Source organism: Oncorhynchus kisutch, linkage group LG13 (genome assembly GCF_002021735.2).
Source record: "Oncorhynchus kisutch isolate 150728-3 linkage group LG13, Okis_V2, whole genome shotgun sequence".
NCBI lineage: Eukaryota > Metazoa > Chordata > Actinopteri > Salmoniformes > Salmonidae > Oncorhynchus > Oncorhynchus kisutch.
Window position 1 is genome coordinate 65,828,913 of NC_034186.2, and position 17,749 is coordinate 65,846,661.

The 17,749-nt window shown below is 45.1% G+C and overlaps 1 protein-coding gene across 40 annotated transcripts in view; it reads left to right on the forward strand.

The window, feature by feature from the left end:
- Positions 1-17,749, forward strand: part of LOC109901873 (E3 ubiquitin-protein ligase UBR5) — a 45,931-nt gene that overhangs the window by 10,923 nt on the left and 17,259 nt on the right. For 11 of the 40 annotated variants that reach the window (XM_031786984.1, XM_031787006.1, XM_031786981.1 and 8 more), the window contains 32 exons: positions 2,621-2,886; positions 3,232-3,349; positions 3,511-3,716; positions 3,951-4,060; positions 4,439-4,551; positions 4,872-5,033; positions 5,248-5,359; positions 5,478-5,632; positions 5,763-5,960; positions 6,274-6,484; positions 6,781-6,907; positions 7,207-7,454; positions 7,568-7,691; positions 7,961-8,058; positions 8,293-8,450; positions 8,591-8,682; positions 8,768-8,914; positions 9,075-9,193; positions 9,342-9,468; positions 9,722-9,860; positions 10,159-10,319; positions 10,542-10,781; positions 10,970-11,093; positions 11,267-11,402; positions 11,530-11,661; positions 12,108-12,140; positions 12,953-13,210; positions 13,444-13,715; positions 14,245-14,462; positions 14,603-14,836; positions 15,062-15,135; positions 15,295-15,381. In XM_031786984.1, the coding sequence (XP_031642844.1) occupies positions 2,621-2,886; positions 3,232-3,349; positions 3,511-3,716; positions 3,951-4,060; positions 4,439-4,551; positions 4,872-5,033; positions 5,248-5,359; positions 5,478-5,632; positions 5,763-5,960; positions 6,274-6,484; positions 6,781-6,907; positions 7,207-7,454; positions 7,568-7,691; positions 7,961-8,058; positions 8,293-8,450; positions 8,591-8,682; positions 8,768-8,914; positions 9,075-9,193; positions 9,342-9,468; positions 9,722-9,860; positions 10,159-10,319; positions 10,542-10,781; positions 10,970-11,093; positions 11,267-11,402; positions 11,530-11,661; positions 12,108-12,140; positions 12,953-13,210; positions 13,444-13,715; positions 14,245-14,462; positions 14,603-14,836; positions 15,062-15,135; positions 15,295-15,381 (4,999 nt within the window). The remainder of the gene's footprint in view (positions 1-2,620; positions 2,887-3,231; positions 3,350-3,510; positions 3,717-3,950; positions 4,061-4,438; positions 4,552-4,871; positions 5,034-5,247; positions 5,360-5,477; positions 5,633-5,762; positions 5,961-6,273; positions 6,485-6,780; positions 6,908-7,206; positions 7,455-7,567; positions 7,692-7,960; positions 8,059-8,292; positions 8,451-8,590; positions 8,683-8,767; positions 8,915-9,074; positions 9,194-9,341; positions 9,469-9,721; positions 9,861-10,158; positions 10,320-10,541; positions 10,782-10,969; positions 11,094-11,266; positions 11,403-11,529; positions 11,662-12,107; positions 12,141-12,952; positions 13,211-13,443; positions 13,716-14,244; positions 14,463-14,602; positions 14,837-15,061; positions 15,136-15,294; positions 15,382-17,749) is intronic. The other 29 variants (XM_031787004.1, XM_031787005.1, XM_031787007.1 and 26 more) reach the window with 20 other exon arrangements.

Here is a 17,749-nt window from a genome sequence, read left to right on the forward strand (position 1 = left end):
ATATACACTTGTGTATTGATTTTAACCTCTCTGGGAAATGTGGGACGGTAGCGTCCCACTTGGCCAAAAGCCATAGAAAATGCAGAGCCCCAAATTCAAATAAATTCCTATAAATCAAAATTTCATGAAATCACACATGTATCAAACAGTACACAGGAAGTGACACTCGTTCAAGATGGCCGTACTTCTTCATTACACAAAGGAATAACCTTAACCAATTTCTAAAGACTCATGACATCCAGTGGAAGCGGTAGGAACTGCAAGCAAGTCTCTTAATCTGGAATCCTAATGAAAACTCATTGAAAAGAGGGTGACATCAAAATAAATAAAAATCTGAATGGTTTGTCCTCGGTTTTGCCTGCTACATAAGTTCTGTTATACTCAGACATGATTCAAACAGTTTTAGAAACTTCAGTGTTTTCTCCCCAAATCTACTAATAATATGCATATCTTATCTTCTGGGGATGAGTAGCAGGCAGTTCAAATTTGGCATGCTTTTCATCCAAAATTCCAAATGCTGCCGCCTATCCTAGAGAAGTTAAAGGCATTGATGTTTATGGTTAGGTACACATTGGTGCAACGACAGTGCTTTTTTTGCAAATGCGCTTGCTAAATCATAACCCGTTTGGCAAGTAGGCTGTGATTCGATGAGAAATTAACAGGAAGTGCATCGATTAGGCAACGCAGGACACTAGATAACTACACATGGTTGATATTACTAGTTTAACTAGTGATTATGTTAAGATTGATTGTTAAGATTGATTGTTTTTTTATAAGGTAAGTTTAATGCTAGCTAGCAACTTACCATGGCCTCTTGCTGCAGTTGCGTAACAGGTAGTCAGCCTGCCACAAAGGCTCCTCGTGGAGTGCAATGTAAGGCAGGTGGTTAGTGCGTTGGACTTGTAACCGGAAGGTTGCAAGATTCTCGAGCTGACAAGGTAAAAATGTCATTCTGTCCCCGAACAAGGCAGTTAACCCACCATTCCTAGGCCATAATTGAAAATAAGAATGTGTTCTTAACTGACTTGCCTAGTTAAATAAAGGTTAAAAAAAAAAAAAGATTGTTATGAACCTGAAATCGGCCCTAATTAATCGGCCATTCTGATTAATCGGTCGACCTCTAAAATGTGTATATATATGCATACATACAGTTGAAGTCGGAAGTTTACATACACTTAGGTTGGAGTCATTAACACAAGTTTTTCAACCACTCCACAAATTTCTTGTTAACAAACTATAGTTTTGGCAATCGGTTAAGTGGGTCAGAAGTTTACATACACTAAGTTGACTGCCTTTAAACAGCTTGGAAAATTCCAGAAAATTATGTCATGGCTTTAGAAGCTTCTTATAGGCTAATTGACATAATTCGAGTCAATTGGAGGTGCACCTGTGGATGTATTTCAAGGCCTACCTTCAAACTCAGTGCCTCTTTGATTGACATCATGGGAAAATCAAAAGAAATCAGCAAAGATCTCAGAAAAAAATTGTAGACCTCCACAAGTCTGGTTCATCATTTGGAGCAATTTCCAAATGCCTGAAGGTACCACGTTCATTTGTACAAACAATAGTACGCAAGTATAAACACCATGGGACCACGCAGCTGTCATACTGCTCAGGAAGGAGATGAATGTACTTTGGTGCGAAAAGTGCAAATCAATCCCAGAACAACAGCAAAGGACCTTGTGAAGATGCTGGAGAAAACGGGTACAAAAATGTCTATCCACAGTAAAACGTGTCCTATATCGACAAACCTGAAAGACCTCTCAGCAAGGAAGAAGCCACTGCTCCAAAACCGCCATAAAAGAGCCAGACTACGGCAGACTACAAAAATCGAACTGTTTGGCCATAATGACCATTGTTATGTTTGGAGGAAAAAGGGGGAGGGTTGCAAGCCAAATAACACCATCCCAACCTTGAAGCAAGGGGGTGGCAGTATCATGTTGTGGGGGTGATTTGCTGCAGGAGGGACTGGTGCACGTTACAAAATAGATGGCATTATTAGGAGGGGAAATTATGTGGATATATTGAAGCAACATCAAGACATCAGTCAGGAAGTTAAAACTTGGTCGCAAATGGGTCTTTCAAATGGACAATGACCCCAAGCACACTTCCAAAGTTGTGGCGAAATGGCTTAAGGACGACCAAGTCAAGGCATTGGAGTGGCCATCCACAGAGCCCAGTCCTATAGAAAATTTGTGGACTGAACTGAAAAAGCGTTTGCGAGCAAGGAGGCCTACAAACTTGACTCGGTTACACTAGCTCTGTCAGGAATTTATTGTGGGAAGCTTGTGGAAGGCTACCCGACGCGTTTGACCCAAGTAAAACGATTTAAAGGCAATGCTACCAAACACTAATTGAGTGCATGTAAACTTCTGACCCACTGGGAATGTGATGAAAGAAATTAAAGCTGAAATAAATCCCCTCTACTATTATTTTGACATTTCACATTCTTAAAATAATGTGGTGATCCTAACTAACCTAAGACAGGGAATTTGTACTTGGATTAAATGTCAGGAATTGTGAAACTGAGTTTAAATGGATTTGGCTAAGGTGTATGTAAACTTCTGACTTCAACTGTATGTGTGTATATTTCTATATATATTTTTACTCTTCCAATCAGAACCCTTCTATCCGCCACCCCCGAGTGTCCTTCCTGGGCCTGACCAATGAGAAGATCACCCTGCTGTCTGCTAACAGCATCAGAGCCACCGTGGCCACGGAGACCAATAAGGTGGCGACCTGGATGGATGACACCTTGAGCAGCGTGGCGTCCAAGCTGGAGCACAGTGCCCAGGCCTACCCTGAGCTGCAGGGGGAACGCATTGTGTCTTTGCACTGCTGTGCCCTCTACACCTGCGCCCAGTTGGAGAGCAGCCTGTACTGGTGGTGAGTTACAGTAGTTAATCCTCTCCTCTCGGACAATGGCACACCTGGGTTCAAATGGTATTTGTTTTTCCTGAAATAGTTTGTGCATTTTGATTGAGCTTTCCTGAAGTGCCAGATTGGCTGGATTTGCACTGGGATTGTGCCAAGCAAGCTCAATCAAGTGCAGCTTAAGTATTTGAAAAATAACAATTACTGGTTGAACTCAGGCAGTGGCTGGCCAGAGGCCCTCGCTCTACTCAAATCTCCAGTGCAAATGTCGAACTCGGTCCTTGAGAGATCTATGCATGCAAGAAGGTTAAGCTGGCTGTTAGTGGTTTATGTTTTGAAATGTTTGTGTTTCCTCAGGGGTGTTGTGCCTTTTAGTCAACGGAAAAAGATGCTTGAAAAGGCCAGAGCCAAGAACAAGAAGCCAAAGTCGAGTGCCGGCATCTCCTCAATACCCAACATCACCGTGGGAACGCAGGTGACAAAACATAACATAAAACCAAGACTATGGGAGCATTAGAACCCTGTGTATAAATGTTCCTTTCTTCATCCTGAAATGTTTTTGTTCTCTGCACCTGTGAATCCGGTTGGATGTCTGTTGCGTACACTCGTACACTGCTTTTGAACGAATGTGAACAGGTGTTTGTGTCCTCTCTCCAGGTGTGCCTGAGGAATAACCCCCTCTACCACGCCGGTGCCGTTGCCTTTTCTGTCAACGCTGGGATCCCCAAGGTGGGACTGCTCCTTGAGTCTGTCTGGAACATGAACGACAGCTGCAGGTTCCAGCTGCGATCACCAGAGAGCCTCAAGAACATGGACAAGACCATCAAGACACAGGAGATCAAGTGAGTTAGCTTCCATTTCAGAGAGCAGCTGGCCTCAATTCGCTCCCTTCCCCTTTCCTTTTGCCCTAACCCTTCTATGTTTGCAGATTTGCAAATATCAAAGGGTTAGGCCCAACGGGAAGGGGTAGGGGGTGAATTGGGTTCAGCTGTTCCCTTTTAAAGCCACTACAAATGTAAATCAATGGCCCTCGTCTCCAACACTCATGAACTCAGTCCTACCCATTCTCTCCTTAGAACGGAGAGCAAGCCGGAGTTGGTAAAGACTGAGATGGGCCCCCCTCCTTCCCCGGCCTCCACCTGCAGTGACACCTCCTCCATCGCTAGCAGTGCCTCGCTGCCCTACAGTATGTCACATTACTAGCTATTATACTAACCTCTGTCTTGCTCTAATATTATCATGACTCATTTGCCTTTAAAATGGATGGTGTGGCAATTGCAGGTGTCTTTATATTTATATACATTTAAAAAAAGTTTCTTGTTTGTCTCTAGTTGTCTGATAATGGAATCTGCCATATCGGCTTACGAGACCAGGGTTGAATACTATTTTTAGCTTGCCTGGTACAATGGAACCCCAATAGATTAGTGCTGAAAGTGCATACCCTGCCCATCTTGCACAGCGGACAAGCTAAATCAAGCACACCAAGTATTTTACATGTTTGTTAACCCAGGTCTGGTCTGCTTGCTGTTGTATAAATATCCTAACGTGTCGTCTGCCCTTACAGAACGAAGACGCTCGACCCCGGCTCCCAAAGAGGAGGAGAAGGTGAACGAGGAGCAGTGGCCTCTTCGGGAAGTGGTGTTTGTGGAGGATGTTAAAAACGTCCCTGTGGGAAAGGTGGGTGTGGCTACAGGAAGCAGGAAGGGACCAGACCCTAACACACTCTGGCAGGCTGGGGGATAGACGCCATTGTTTTTTAAAAATGATTAATACTGTAAAATATCAAGTTTTATCACATATTTGTTATTTCTTGAATCTTCTAGTCGATTTTTCAGAGTAATTTAATATTTCTGTTTTCATTGACATTTAAAGAAATGCCTACGAGCAGAACTCAAAGCCGTAGTATCATGTTTTGTATCCTGTGGATTGTCTGTTCGTTGTTATTTTGGTGTCTTCATGACGGCCCTATTTGCAACAGCTCCGTCTTTTAACTTCAGGTGCTGAAAGTGGACGGTGCGTATGTAGCTGTGAAGTTTCCAGGGACGTCAAGCAGCGTGAGCACACAGCCGAGTCAGACTAGTGCTCCTGCTCCCATCACTGACTCTGACCCCTCCTCACTGCTGCAGGACTGTAGGCTGCTCAGAATAGACGAGTTACAGGTACGACTATTGGACGCTCACTTACACTCACATACTTATAACAGTATAGTGTAGTTATTATTACTCCCATACAAATGTGTTATTTCAGTGATGGTTTAATGTTTGCAATTATTTAATGAATCTAAGCACAATTTTACAATAAAACTATCTGTCATTGTAGTATTACATCTGTATAAATGTTTGTCTAAAAGCTGGTGCCTCTTTTAATCAACAGGTGGTAAAAACTGGTGGAACTCCTAAAGTTCCAGATTGCTTCCAGCGTACACCTAAAAAACTCTGCATCCCAGAGAAGGCTGAGATTCTGGCTGTGAATGTTGACTCCAAAGGTAAGACATTGGATAACAATACAATGTAGTAATTCATGTTGGTGCCGATAATGTTTAAGTGCTGATATTAATGAATTCTATGTGTATTTCTGACTTGCTGTGTTGTCTGCCCCTTCAGGAGTTCATGCAGTGCTGAAGACTGGTAACTGGGTGAGGTACTGTATCTTTGACCTGGCCACAGGCAAAGCAGAGCAGGAGAATAACTTCCCCACCAGTAACCTGGCCTTCCTGGGGCAGAGTGAACGCAATGTAGCGATCTTCACCGCCGGACAGGTCAGCACCTCTCCGCTACTCAATACAACCTTTTCTAATATAGCCATGCTTCATGTATTGCGAAAAGGTTGTGTAGGCAATTGCATATCCAACAATTTCCCCATTTAGATTTTCATCATTTTATTACCAGGACTCTCCAGTCATCCTTCGGGATGGAAACGGCACAATTTACCCAATGGCCAAAGACTGTATGGGCGGGATCCGAGACCCTGAGTGGTTGGACCTGCCACCCATCGCCAGCCTGGGCATGGGGGTACACTCCTTGGCCAACCTCCCCACCAACTCAACCATCAAGAAGAAAGCTGCTATTATCATATTAGCTGTGGAGGTTAGCAAAATCATTTATACGTCAATGGGGATTGTTTAGTTGATGGTCAATTTGTTACTGGGAGGATCATAACTTTCACAGGTTTCCCTAGATTGAGCTTACTTCTAGACAAAAACATGCTCAATATAGGATCTACATTGAAAGTGCTTTTTAGCCAAGCAAAATACTGTTTTTAACCCAAGAAACTGTTCCTTATTGTGATATTTTGATAACTAAATGCTTTTGTATTTTGCATGTTTTTATTCCCGCGGTAAAAGGGTATTGATACGCTGTGCTGATGCGCTTTAAATAACATTGTTCAACTTGTTTCCAGAAGCAGACGTTGATGCAGCACGTGCTGCGTTGTGACTTTGATGCCTGTCGTCAGTACCTGGTCAACCTGGAGCAGGCTGTTCTCCTGGAGCAGAGTCCCCACGTTCTCCACTCCTTTCTGGGCCACCGCTGCGACGGCAACCGCAACATCCTCCACGCCTGCGTCTCCGTCTGCTTCCCCGTCAGCAACAAGGAGACCAAGGAGGAGGAAGGTAAACCACGGCTAGAGTGCTGGGCGGTGTATACAGTGAGATGAAACCTTGCAAAGTCACACAAATGGAGTTCGACCTGAAAGGCAATCATATCTGTTCTACACAATATATTCCAATCTGAACGTTCTGTGCGGTTAACCCAGCGTCAAGACTCCTGAACTCTCCAAAGTCGCAGTGTCAGTTTTGAGCCATTCTCTGTTACCTTTCCCGTCTCCCGTTTGCCTTCCATTATTTCACCATTCTCCGTCTCCCTGTGTCTGTATATGTGTGGTAACTGTTGGGCTGGTGTTTTCCAGAAGCTGAACGGTCTGAGAGGAATACGTTTGCAGAGAGACTGTCAGCAGTGGAGGCCATCGCCAACGCAATCTCCGTGGTGTCTAGCAACAGCTCTGGGAACAGGACGGGCTCTTCTAGCAGCAGAGGGTAAGTAACTTATACAAATCTAAGTGTACTGTTTTTAAGTTGACTATTTTATTTCAGGGTACATGTTCACAATGAAAAACACGAAATAACTGGATTATATTAACTGATTGTTCCATAATGCACAAGAAGTGAAATAATATTACTGAGCCTATTGGCTTTTTTCCAATTAGAAAATCTGTCAGAATTCCTGTCAGGATGCCATTTACGACACTTGAGACCAAGAACACTATGTCTACATGTCAGTCTCATTGTCTTTCCACCACTCATGTAACCTGTTAAGTGTGTTTTGTCTGGCGCAGGCTGCGTCTGAGGGAGATGATGAGGCGCTCTCTGAGAGCAGCGGGGCTTGGCCGTCACGAGTCTGGCCCCTCCTCCAGCGACCACCAAGACCCTGTGTCCCCACCTATCGCCCCTCCCAGCTGGGTGCCTGACCCCCCTCCCATGGACCCAGATGGTGACATAGACTTCATCCTGGCCCCTGCAGTGGGATCTCTCACCACAGCCTCAACAGGGACCAGCCAGGGCCCCAGCACTTCCACTATACCAGGTCAGGTACCTATTTTGATACAACCACACCTAGCTAGCCACTATACCAGGTCAAATACCTAGACGGTGTGATACTAAATGTCACCCAATTCTCTGTTTCTCCTCCTGCCCCAGGCCCCTCCTCCGAGCCTTCGGTGGTGGAGTCTAAAGACCGCAAGGCCAACGCCCACCTCATCCTCAAACTGATGTGTGACAGCATGGTTCTCAGGCCACACCTCCGCGAGCTGCTATCCGCCAAGTAAAGACACATTGTTTTTTTCTTTCTTTAAAGAAACGGAAGGAGCATTCCATTCTTCTTTTGTTTTGTTTATGATAGAGGCAGGTGTAATTTGGATGAGAATGCGAGATAAGGCCAGTGGGTCTGGGCAAGCCTTTTTAATTCTATAACACAGTAATGCCTTGTTTCGTTAAAATACTGAACTAAACTATTGCTCTCAAACTCAAAAGATGCTTTCTCTTGTTTGTCCCCCTTCCCCCCTTTCTGTTGCTAAACTGTGTGTTTGACAGGGATGCCCGTGGAATGACCCCGTTCATGCTGGCAGTCAGCGGGAGAGCTTACCCAGCTGCCATTACTGTTCTGGAGGCTGCTCAGAAAATGGCCAAGGGTACATCACTACACTGTTCATGTCTTTAGTTGAGAAAGAGGAGACTTTGACAGCACTACTAATGAATATAAACGCTGACATGTTGATGTAATGCCATCTGCAGTCATTAATTTATACATGAAGAAGTGATTTATATATGTGCTGTGTTTTTAAGGAGGGCAGATTTTTTTTTAAATTGCGGAGATACTACCAAAATCCAGATTTTAATATTCCGTTGCAAAACCTGTTGTGTAGTGGGAGACCCCGGCATGACTGAGAAGGTGGAAGCAGACTCTGTGTTCATGGAGATGATTTGTCCCACGGGGACCAACCCTGACGACTCTCCTCTCTACGTCCTCTGCTGCAACGACACCTGCAGCTTCACCTGGACAGGAGCTGAACACATCAACCAGGTGAGGGACACACACACACACCAAGTGGGTCACTTGGGAGGACAATGCAACACGCACAACAAATGAGTCAGCCGTTCACACTGGTTTGCCTTTTCACAGATGGGAATCTTTGCTGACCATTTACTCTCTGTCCCATCTAGGATATATTTGAGTGCCGGACCTGCGGCCTGTTGGAGTCTCTCTGCTGCTGCACTGAGTGCGCCAGGGTGTGTCACAAAGGACACGACTGCAAGTATGTACTTTTTTATACTGTTGTAATGCATCACTGCATCTGATACAGGGGATTTGCACCAGGCCTTTAATGTCTTTCTCCCCAGACTCAAGAGGACCTCTCCCACTGCGTACTGTGACTGCTGGGAGAAGTGTAAGTGTAAGACGCTGATCGCTGGACAGAAAGCTGCTCGCCTGGACCTGCTGTACAGACTGCTCACCACCACTAACCTGGTCACCAGTCCGAACAGCCGGTAAACACACACACTGACTGACTGTAGGCTGTATTTTCTATTCAGTGTTAACATGTATTGCTTTTAAATCCAATGTTGGTTCTCTTCATTCAATCTGTAAGGTGTTTTTTTCGTGGGCTTTAGTAATGTGTTTTTCCTTTCCTCTCTGGCTGGCCAACAGGGGGGAGCATATCCTTCTGTTCCTGGTGCAGACTGTTGCTAGGCAGAGTGTGGAGCACTGCCAGTACCGGCCCCCTCGCATCAGAGAGGACAGGAACCGCAAGGCTGCCAATGCTGAAGGTGGGTGGAGGTTTAGTACTGTTGTCAGGCCTGGTTTCACTTCAAGGAACACTGAAAGTCTAGCATGGCTCAATGTTTATTTTCATTCGCATCAATTCTCTATTCTAAGAGACAATTCGAATGGTTTGTTGTCCTCCCTGTGTGTCAGAATCTGACATGCCGGACCATGACCTGGAACCTCCACGCTTCGCTCAGCTGGCCCTGGAGAGGGTGCTGCAGGACTGGAATGCTCTCAAGTCCATGATAATGTTCGGATCCCAGGAGAATAAAGACCCGTGAGTTCTCTAGCCCTGCCTGCCTTGACTAGCTCAGTGTCACCTCTCAAACCTCTCTGTCCAACCCTCCAACCGCTTTCTTTTTATCCCGCCATCCCTCCAACCTCTGTGTCCAATTTATACTTCCTTTACCTTAACTATTTTAGACATTTCTTCAGGAAATGTACTATATCGGATGAGCAGCTGTTTTACCAGTTATGAGTCCTCTTAGTAGTATCACCTTTAACTCTGGCGTCCTGGTTGTGTGTTCTAGGTTGAGTGCCAGTAGCCGTATCGCCCATCTCCTTCCGGAGGAGCAGGTGTACCTGAACCAGCAGAGTGGCACCATCCGCCTGGACTGCTTCACACACTGCCTCATCGTCAAGTGTGCCCCTGACATTACAGTAAGTCGGGTCAGTCTATTCCCCCTTAAATTACTCAGAGCATCAGGAGTCAGTCAACTACAGTTGTAACACCTACAGAAGTCCTCTTTCTGGGTCGGATTCTCACACAGATTATGCCTAGTCCTGGACTCCACCTATTTCATTGGATAATTTAATTTGTGTCAGAGAAACTTGCCCAGAGGGTACACCACCTATCTGTGGCAAGTGCAACATTATCCCTCTAGGTGTTCTAACTATGTGGAGTGAACCTGAAGGTGGTCTGTGTGCATTAGTTAACCGTCTCTGAATCTTCTGTTGTCTCCTGTAGTTTATTGACACCCTGCTGGGGACCTTGGTGAAGGAGCTGCAGAACAAGTACACTCCTGGCCGGAGAGAGGAGGCCGTCGTCGTCACCAGGAGGTTCCTGCGCTCCGTGGCCAGGGTGTTTGTCATCCTCAGCGTCGAGATGGCTTCGTCCAAAAAGAAAAAGTATGAGTGCCAAATCCAGATTGAGTTCCATTTTCCTGTTGTATAGGGCTAGTCCTTTAGTTTAGGTGGTTTTAAAGTACTGGACTAACCCTTTAGTGGATTTAAACACATTTTATTTGTCTTGTACTGCTCCCCAGTCCTAGGTGAATATAAACATAGCAGCAAGGACTGATTTGATACTTCCAGTTGACATCTAATCTCCTTTCTCGTTGTTTCTTCCAGTAACTTCATCCCCCAGCCCATTGGGAAGTGCAGGCGTGTGTTCCAGGCCCTGCTGCCCTATGCGGTGGAGGAGCTGTGCAACGTGGCGGAGTCCCTCATCGTGCCTGTGAGGATGGGCATCGCCCGGCCCACCGCCCCCTTCACCCTGGCCAGCACCAGCATCGACGCCGTGCAGGGCAGCGAGGAACTCTTCTCTGTGGAACCCTTGCCACCGAGACCCTCCCCAGACCAGTCCAGCAAGTGAGTGGTTTTATTCTGCATTCGCACAGACCGGCATGCAGACTGTGATTTGGAGGTCTTTGTGACCTTCCCCTGGGGAAAATATAATCTAAGGAAACACTTCTGCTGTGTATAAATTGGTTTAAAGTGGCTTGGATTTAAACATTGCATTGTTAACTCAAATGGTCTTGTTTGCCTGTATGTGTCAGTTCTAGTCAGACTGCATCGTCCTACATCATCAGGAACCCCCAGCCTCGCCGCAGCAGCCAGTCCCAGCCGGTCAGAGGGCGAGACGAGGAGCAGGATGACATTGTGTCTGCTGACGTTGAAGAGGTGAAGAGTCTCACTAGAAAAGGAACATATCACTTGGGGGGGCAGCAAAGATCAAAGTGTTGGTTGTAATCAGGGTTGCTGTCAGTTTAATTGGAATTTCAATTTACTTCTGAAATTGACTGAATTGAACCTAACACTTGATTGTCATGTGCTTTCTCTGTACTGATTCCCAGCTGTCTACCTCTTGTCTGTGGCAGGTAGAGGTTGTCGAGGGCGTTGCCGGGGAGGAGGATCACCATGAAGACCAAGAGGAACAGGGAGAGGAGAATACTGAGGCAGAGGGACAGCATGATGAACATGATGAGGATGGTGAGAACCTAGACTGGACTCCATCTTTTTTTCTACCACGAATGTGGTAGAATATTTCAATCTTTCTACAAATGATTAATAATGATGAGGATGGTGGTTGAAGAGGGGGATGTCCTTTCCTCTCTAGGAAGTGACATGGAGTTGGATCTGCTGGCTGCTGCGGAGACGGAGAGTGACAGCGAGAGTAACCATAGCAACCAGGACAATGCCAGCGGTCGGAGGAGTGTTGTCACCGCAGCAACTGCCGGCTCCGAAGCAGGTATTAATAATTCACACCATTCTTTTGTTTTCACATTTTAGATTAAGTCCTGGTCATTTTAGTTGAATTGAAATCCCTGATTAATTTTCTTCTGATGTGGCCACTGGCCAGCCACCCGTCTAAATGACCTCATTTAACGATTCTACCTGAGTTCCAGAGACTGCTAAATGGAAATTGCTTTCTGCCTCACCACCCTCTTTAATATTCAGTTGCTGTTCAGGCGAACTATTTTTCTGTCACATTATCACCAGTCTTGATTGGGCCTCACACTAGCCAGTAACAGGGAAGAGGCCCTTTTGATACAAAAACTAAAAAAGTTCCTTTTAGGTCACATTGTTCTACCACTGTTGACAACATGGCTTAAGACTGCGGACAAACTAGTATACTACTAGGGCTTATTACTCCATGAGTATCATTACTCAATACTCAATGTATTTCATTTGCAGGAAGTAGAATATCCCTGGCTTTTCAAAGTGTTGGTATGGGCTGTTTTTTACTACAATGCATAATATGTCAGGGCTAGAGTGACATTTGAGGTGCACACATAGCTTATCCTAAGGAGTTCTCACAGTATTGCCCTCCTCCATCCTTACACATCACCATGGTTCTCATCAACTAATAATGTCTTACTCCCAAGTCTGTCTTGTTGGTGTTTCCCCCTGAATAACAAACTAATCACTCTATCTTTAGTCTTGCTAACTGGTGTGGGGTTCCTCCCTGGTGTGTCCACCTCCATTTTCCCTTTCATTCTTTGTTTGTGGTTGTAATTGCGTTTGAAATGGCAGGAAATATTTATAATTATGGTGTGTCTTCCCCTCAGACACTAAGATCACTCAGAAATAAGACAAACAATAGAAATAAAACCTATGATGGAACCAATGCCCTGGGCCCAGTTTTTCAGCTTGATCGATCTGGATTTGATTAAATAGCTGGAACAGATTGGATTAAATGGCTGGAAACTGAATGAATAAAAACTGGAGTCCCCATTAAAGTCAATGATTAGTCTCTTCACTTAATTCTATTTCTATGTGGTTATTCCTGTCCTATAGGCGAAAAACTGCGCCCTGGTGTAACTGGTACTTTAGTCTAATTTGAACAACAAGAAGTTTGAGTTGAGCCTCTCAATGTAGCGTGGTAGCTAGCTAGAAGTGGTGATATCTGCTCTTGTGGTGGCGTGGAACACTAACCTGCACTCCTGCTACCTGGCAAGGTGAGCAGCTGTTCAAAGTGATCTCTCCTCTGTTTCCCCATCCCTCCTCTCCTGTTCCTCTTCCCATCCCTCTCCTCCAAGGTGCCAGCAGTGTCCCTGCCTTCTTTTCAGAGGACGACTCCCAGTCCAACGACTCAAGCGACTCGGACAGCAGCAGCAGCCAGAGCGACGACGTGGACCAGGAGACCTTCCTTTTGGACGAGCCCTTGGAGAGGACCACCACTGCCTCGCACGTCAACAGTGCTGCCCAGGCGCCACGCTCCATGCAGTGGGCTGTACGCAACACCCCCAGCCAGAGAGCCACGGGCAGCGCCCCCTCCAGCTCCTCCACCCCCGCTGGTCAGTACTAATACTACATGCACAATCTAGGCTGTACTCACAAGCACTTTCATATTGACACATCCAAGATGGACTACATTAGGACAGTCTTGCAATGATTTTAAAATATCCTTTGTTTATCATTCTATCACGAGCTTATTGGACTGACTCAGTGGGATGTTTTTTGGTGTCATGTTCTGCTGGGTACTATGTTGGTGAGGTTTGTCTGTGCTGACGCTCATGTCTCTGCCCAGCAGCGAGCTCCACAGGTCTGATCTACATCGACCCGTCCAACCTGCGGCGCAGCAGTGCCATCAGCACTAGCGCGGCCGCTGCGGCTGCAGCTCTGGAGGCCTCCAACTCGTCCAGCTACCTGACGTCAGCCTCCAGCTTAGCCCGGGCCTACAGCATCGTCATCAGACAGATCTCTGACCTGATGAGCCTCATCCCCAAGTACAACCATCTGGTCTACTCCCAGTACCCTGCTGCAGTCAAACTCACCTATCAGGATGCTGTCAACCTGCAGGTGACACTGACCCACACACAGATCAAATTGAGGGGTGGCAGGTAGCCTAGCGGTTAGTGCGTTGGACTAGTAACTGAAAGGTCAGCTCAGGGATTCGATCTTGCAACAAGGTAAAAATCTGTCGTTCTGCCCCTGAACAAGGCAGTTAACCCACCGTTAACCCGCCGTCATTGTAAATAAGAATTTGTTCTTAACTGACTTGCCTAGTAAAACAAATTGTTTAAATACAAATTTGCATTGTTACCTACCAATTTTTTTTTAATTTGACCTTTATTTAACTAGGCAAATCAGTTAGGAAAAAATTCTTATTTTCAATGAAAATTGAAACATGTTAGTGTCAACAAAGTGGTTCTGGAAGTATTTTATATGGTAATTATTGTTGTACCTATGGGATAAGAAGCAATACAGACACCTTTCTGAATAAAGTTAATCAAACTGTTTTGATGAGATGCACATTTTGACTTTTACACTACACAAGTGTTATTGACGTTCTGACTGAAACAAGCTTATCTGTGTGTTAAACCACCAGAACTTTGTTGAGGAGAAGCTGATCCCTACGTGGAACTGGATGGTGTCCATCATGGACTCTACAGAGGCTCAGCTGCGTTACGGCTCGGCCCTGTCCTCAGCAGGCGACCCCGGACACCCATCCCACCCCCTCCACGCCTCGCAGCACTCCGCCCGCAGGGAGCGCATGACAGCCCGCGAGGAAGCCAGCCTCCGCACCTTGGAGGGACGCAGGTCTGGGTAAAATAAGTGTAACCCATAATAGGGGAATCGAATGCTTTATTTGCAATCAGCAGTGTTTCATAGGCCGCCACTCATTCTAATTGTTTATGGATTATATTTCAAGTCACTTTCTGTGTTGTCGTGTTTCTTCCTCCCAGACGTGCTGCCACTCTGCTGACAGTGCGTCAAGGGATGATGTCAGCACGGGGAGACTTCCTGAACTACGCCCTGTCTCTGATGCGTTCCCATAATGACGAGCACTCTGACGTTCTGCCTGTGCTGGATGTGTGTTCTCTCAAACACGTGGCCTACGTCTTCCAGGCCCTCATCTACTGGATCAAAGCCATGAACCAGCAGACAACTTTGGACACAACACAGATGGACCGCAAGAGGTACTGACTCCCCTGGAATGGATGGACATGTTTACACTGACTCTTTTTCTCTACTGTCTTTTCTGCATTCCTCACCTCTGACCTTGGCTTCTTCTGCAATGCTTTTTGAGAAGGACGTGAGGAATCAAGGAAAGCTTAATTGAGAAGGAGCCACTGACTCACTTGAGAAAATGACCTGCATGTCAAATATTCAATGTGATTTAACTCTATTCGTTTACCCCACAGGAGCCGAGAGATTCTGGAACTGGGACTGGACAATGAAGATTCTGAACATGAGAATGATGAGGACACCAATCAAAGTAAGTTAATCGAATAATGAAAAATATGCTTTGATATTTGTGTGTTCTGTTTGAAGTGTTCTCATACAGGTGTCTTAACCTATTCTTTTTCACCTCGGTTTGATTGATAGCCATTTTAAGAGTGAGTTACTAGTCCATTGACATGTGGAGCACTGTTAGGTTGTTTTCTGGTATTGGAAGGCAGACAAGCAAGAAGAAAGGCAGTTAGGCAGAAACGAGGCAAAAAGAAGAGGGCAGCTCCCAAAGGTATAGTTAAGTTCAGATTAGACAAACATTTTGGCCCTTTTTGAGTCACTTAAATCTGACAAACGACACTTAAACTGTTTGCTCAATCAGCCACTTTTAGTCACTGTTAGTGAATATACAGTGCTGTGAAAAGTATTTGCCCCTTTTTTTATAATTTTCTCTGCTTTTGCATATTTTTGATACCGAATGATCAGATCTTCAACCAAAAACTAATATTAGATAAAGGGTTCCTGAGTGAGAAAAAAAGAACACAATTACATATTTTATAAACAAAGTTATGGAAAACCCAATGCCCCTGTGTGAAAAAGTAATTTCCCCTTACACTCAATAACTGGCTGTGCCACCTTTAGCTTCAATGACTCCAACCAAACGCTTCCTGTAGTAGTTGATCAGTCTCTCACGTCACTGTGGAGGAGTTTTGTCATACTCTTCAATGCAGAACTGCTTTAGCTCAGCGACATTTGTTGGTTTTCAAGCATGAACTGCTTGTTTCAAGTCCTGCCACAACATCTCAATTGGGATTAGGTCTGGACTTTGACTATTCCAGGTATTCCCAAACTGGGGTATGTGTACCCCCAGGGGTATATGCAATGCCGTCAGGGGTATGCCAAATAAAAGTGATTTCACACCAAAAAAATATATAAATTCTTCACATTTCCAAACAGTACATTTTATATTTTCCAACGGGGCTTTACATCTGGGTGAGGTTTACATCTGGGTGAGGTTTTCTCACCTGAGTAGCCTCGTTTCACTGCCAAAAAAGACAAAAACACATTTACCATTACTCTCTCGCAGGAAACCTTCACTCTTGCGCAGACATTTAGAAATGAAACATGGCAATTTGAAAAATAAGCCAAGTTTTCTTGAGTGAGAATAAAGACGACTTTCGAGTAGTAAGACATCAACATATACCGTTAATAAGAAGGGGCTAGAAGCGTCTTATATGGTGAGCTACTGAGTGGCAAGGGCAGGCAAGCACCATCCTCTTGTGGAGGACTTAATTCTTCCTGCTGCCATGGATATGGCTGGGGGAAAAGGCCCCAAAAAACTATACAGACAATGCCTTCATCAAACACTGGTTCACGACGCATCAGTGACATGGCAGGAGAAGTTTTGAAACAATTACTCCTTTGTTTACAAGCCGGTAAATTATATGCGTTACAGCTGGATGAGTCAACAGACGTGGCAGGCCTGGCACAGCTACTGGTATTTGTCCGTTACATTTTATGGGGGGTCAATTAAGGCAGACGTCCTGGTTTCCAGAAGAGGATATCAGGAGAGGATATTTTTAAGGTACTGGACAACTTTGTGACATCAAATGGACTTTAGTGGTCAAGATGTGTTGGTATCTGTACAGATAGCGCAAAAGCTATGACAGGAGTGGAGTGGTAATGCGCGGGCGAAGCAGTTGCTCCCGACGCCACTTGGGTACACTGCAGCATCCACCGAGAGGCTCTTGCTACCAAGAGAAGGCCTGACAGCTTGAAATATGTTTTGGACACTACAGTGAAAATGGAAAATTTGTTAAAGCAAGGCTCCTGAACTCTCGTATTTTCTGCACTATGGAATGATATGGGCAGTGACCATGTAAAACTTTTACAACATACAGAAGTGCGCTGGTTATCAAGGGTCAAAGTATTGACACATTTTTTGGAAATGAGAGACTAGCTTAGTTTTATTTACTGACCATCATTTTCACTTGTCTGACCGCTTGCATGAGGCCAATCGTGTTAGAAACTAGTCATATCTGGGTGATGTTTTTTCTGGCCTGATTGATCGGAATCTAGGATTACAGGGGGACTACTCATCTATATTCAATGTGCGGGACAAAATTGAGGCTATGATTTAGAAGTTGGAGCTCTCTTCTGTCTGCATTAACAAGGACCACACACATGTCTTTAAATCATTGTATGAGTTTTGTGTGCAAATGAACTCCAGCTTATGGAAAATGTTGAATATGATGTAGCGGAGCACCTGAGTGAGCTGGGTGCCCAGTTATGCAGGTACTTTCCTGAAACAGATGACTCAAACTGGATTATTTTCCCTTTCATGGCCTGCCTCCAGTCCACTTACTGATATCTGAACAAGAGAACCTCATCGAAATTGCAACAAGCGATTCTGTAAAAATGTAATCAGTATCTGAATAGGGCTGTGCTCAGAGTTTCTTGCCTTGGCAAATTGTGCTGTTAAAACACTGATGCCCTTTGCAACCATGTACCTCTGTGAGAGTGGATTCTCGGCCCTCACTAGCTTAAACTAAATATAGGCAAAGACTGTGAAAAATGATTTAATACCGACTCTCTCTCCAATACAATCCAACATTGCAGAGTTATGTGCAACCTTTCAAACACACTCTTCACATTAACCT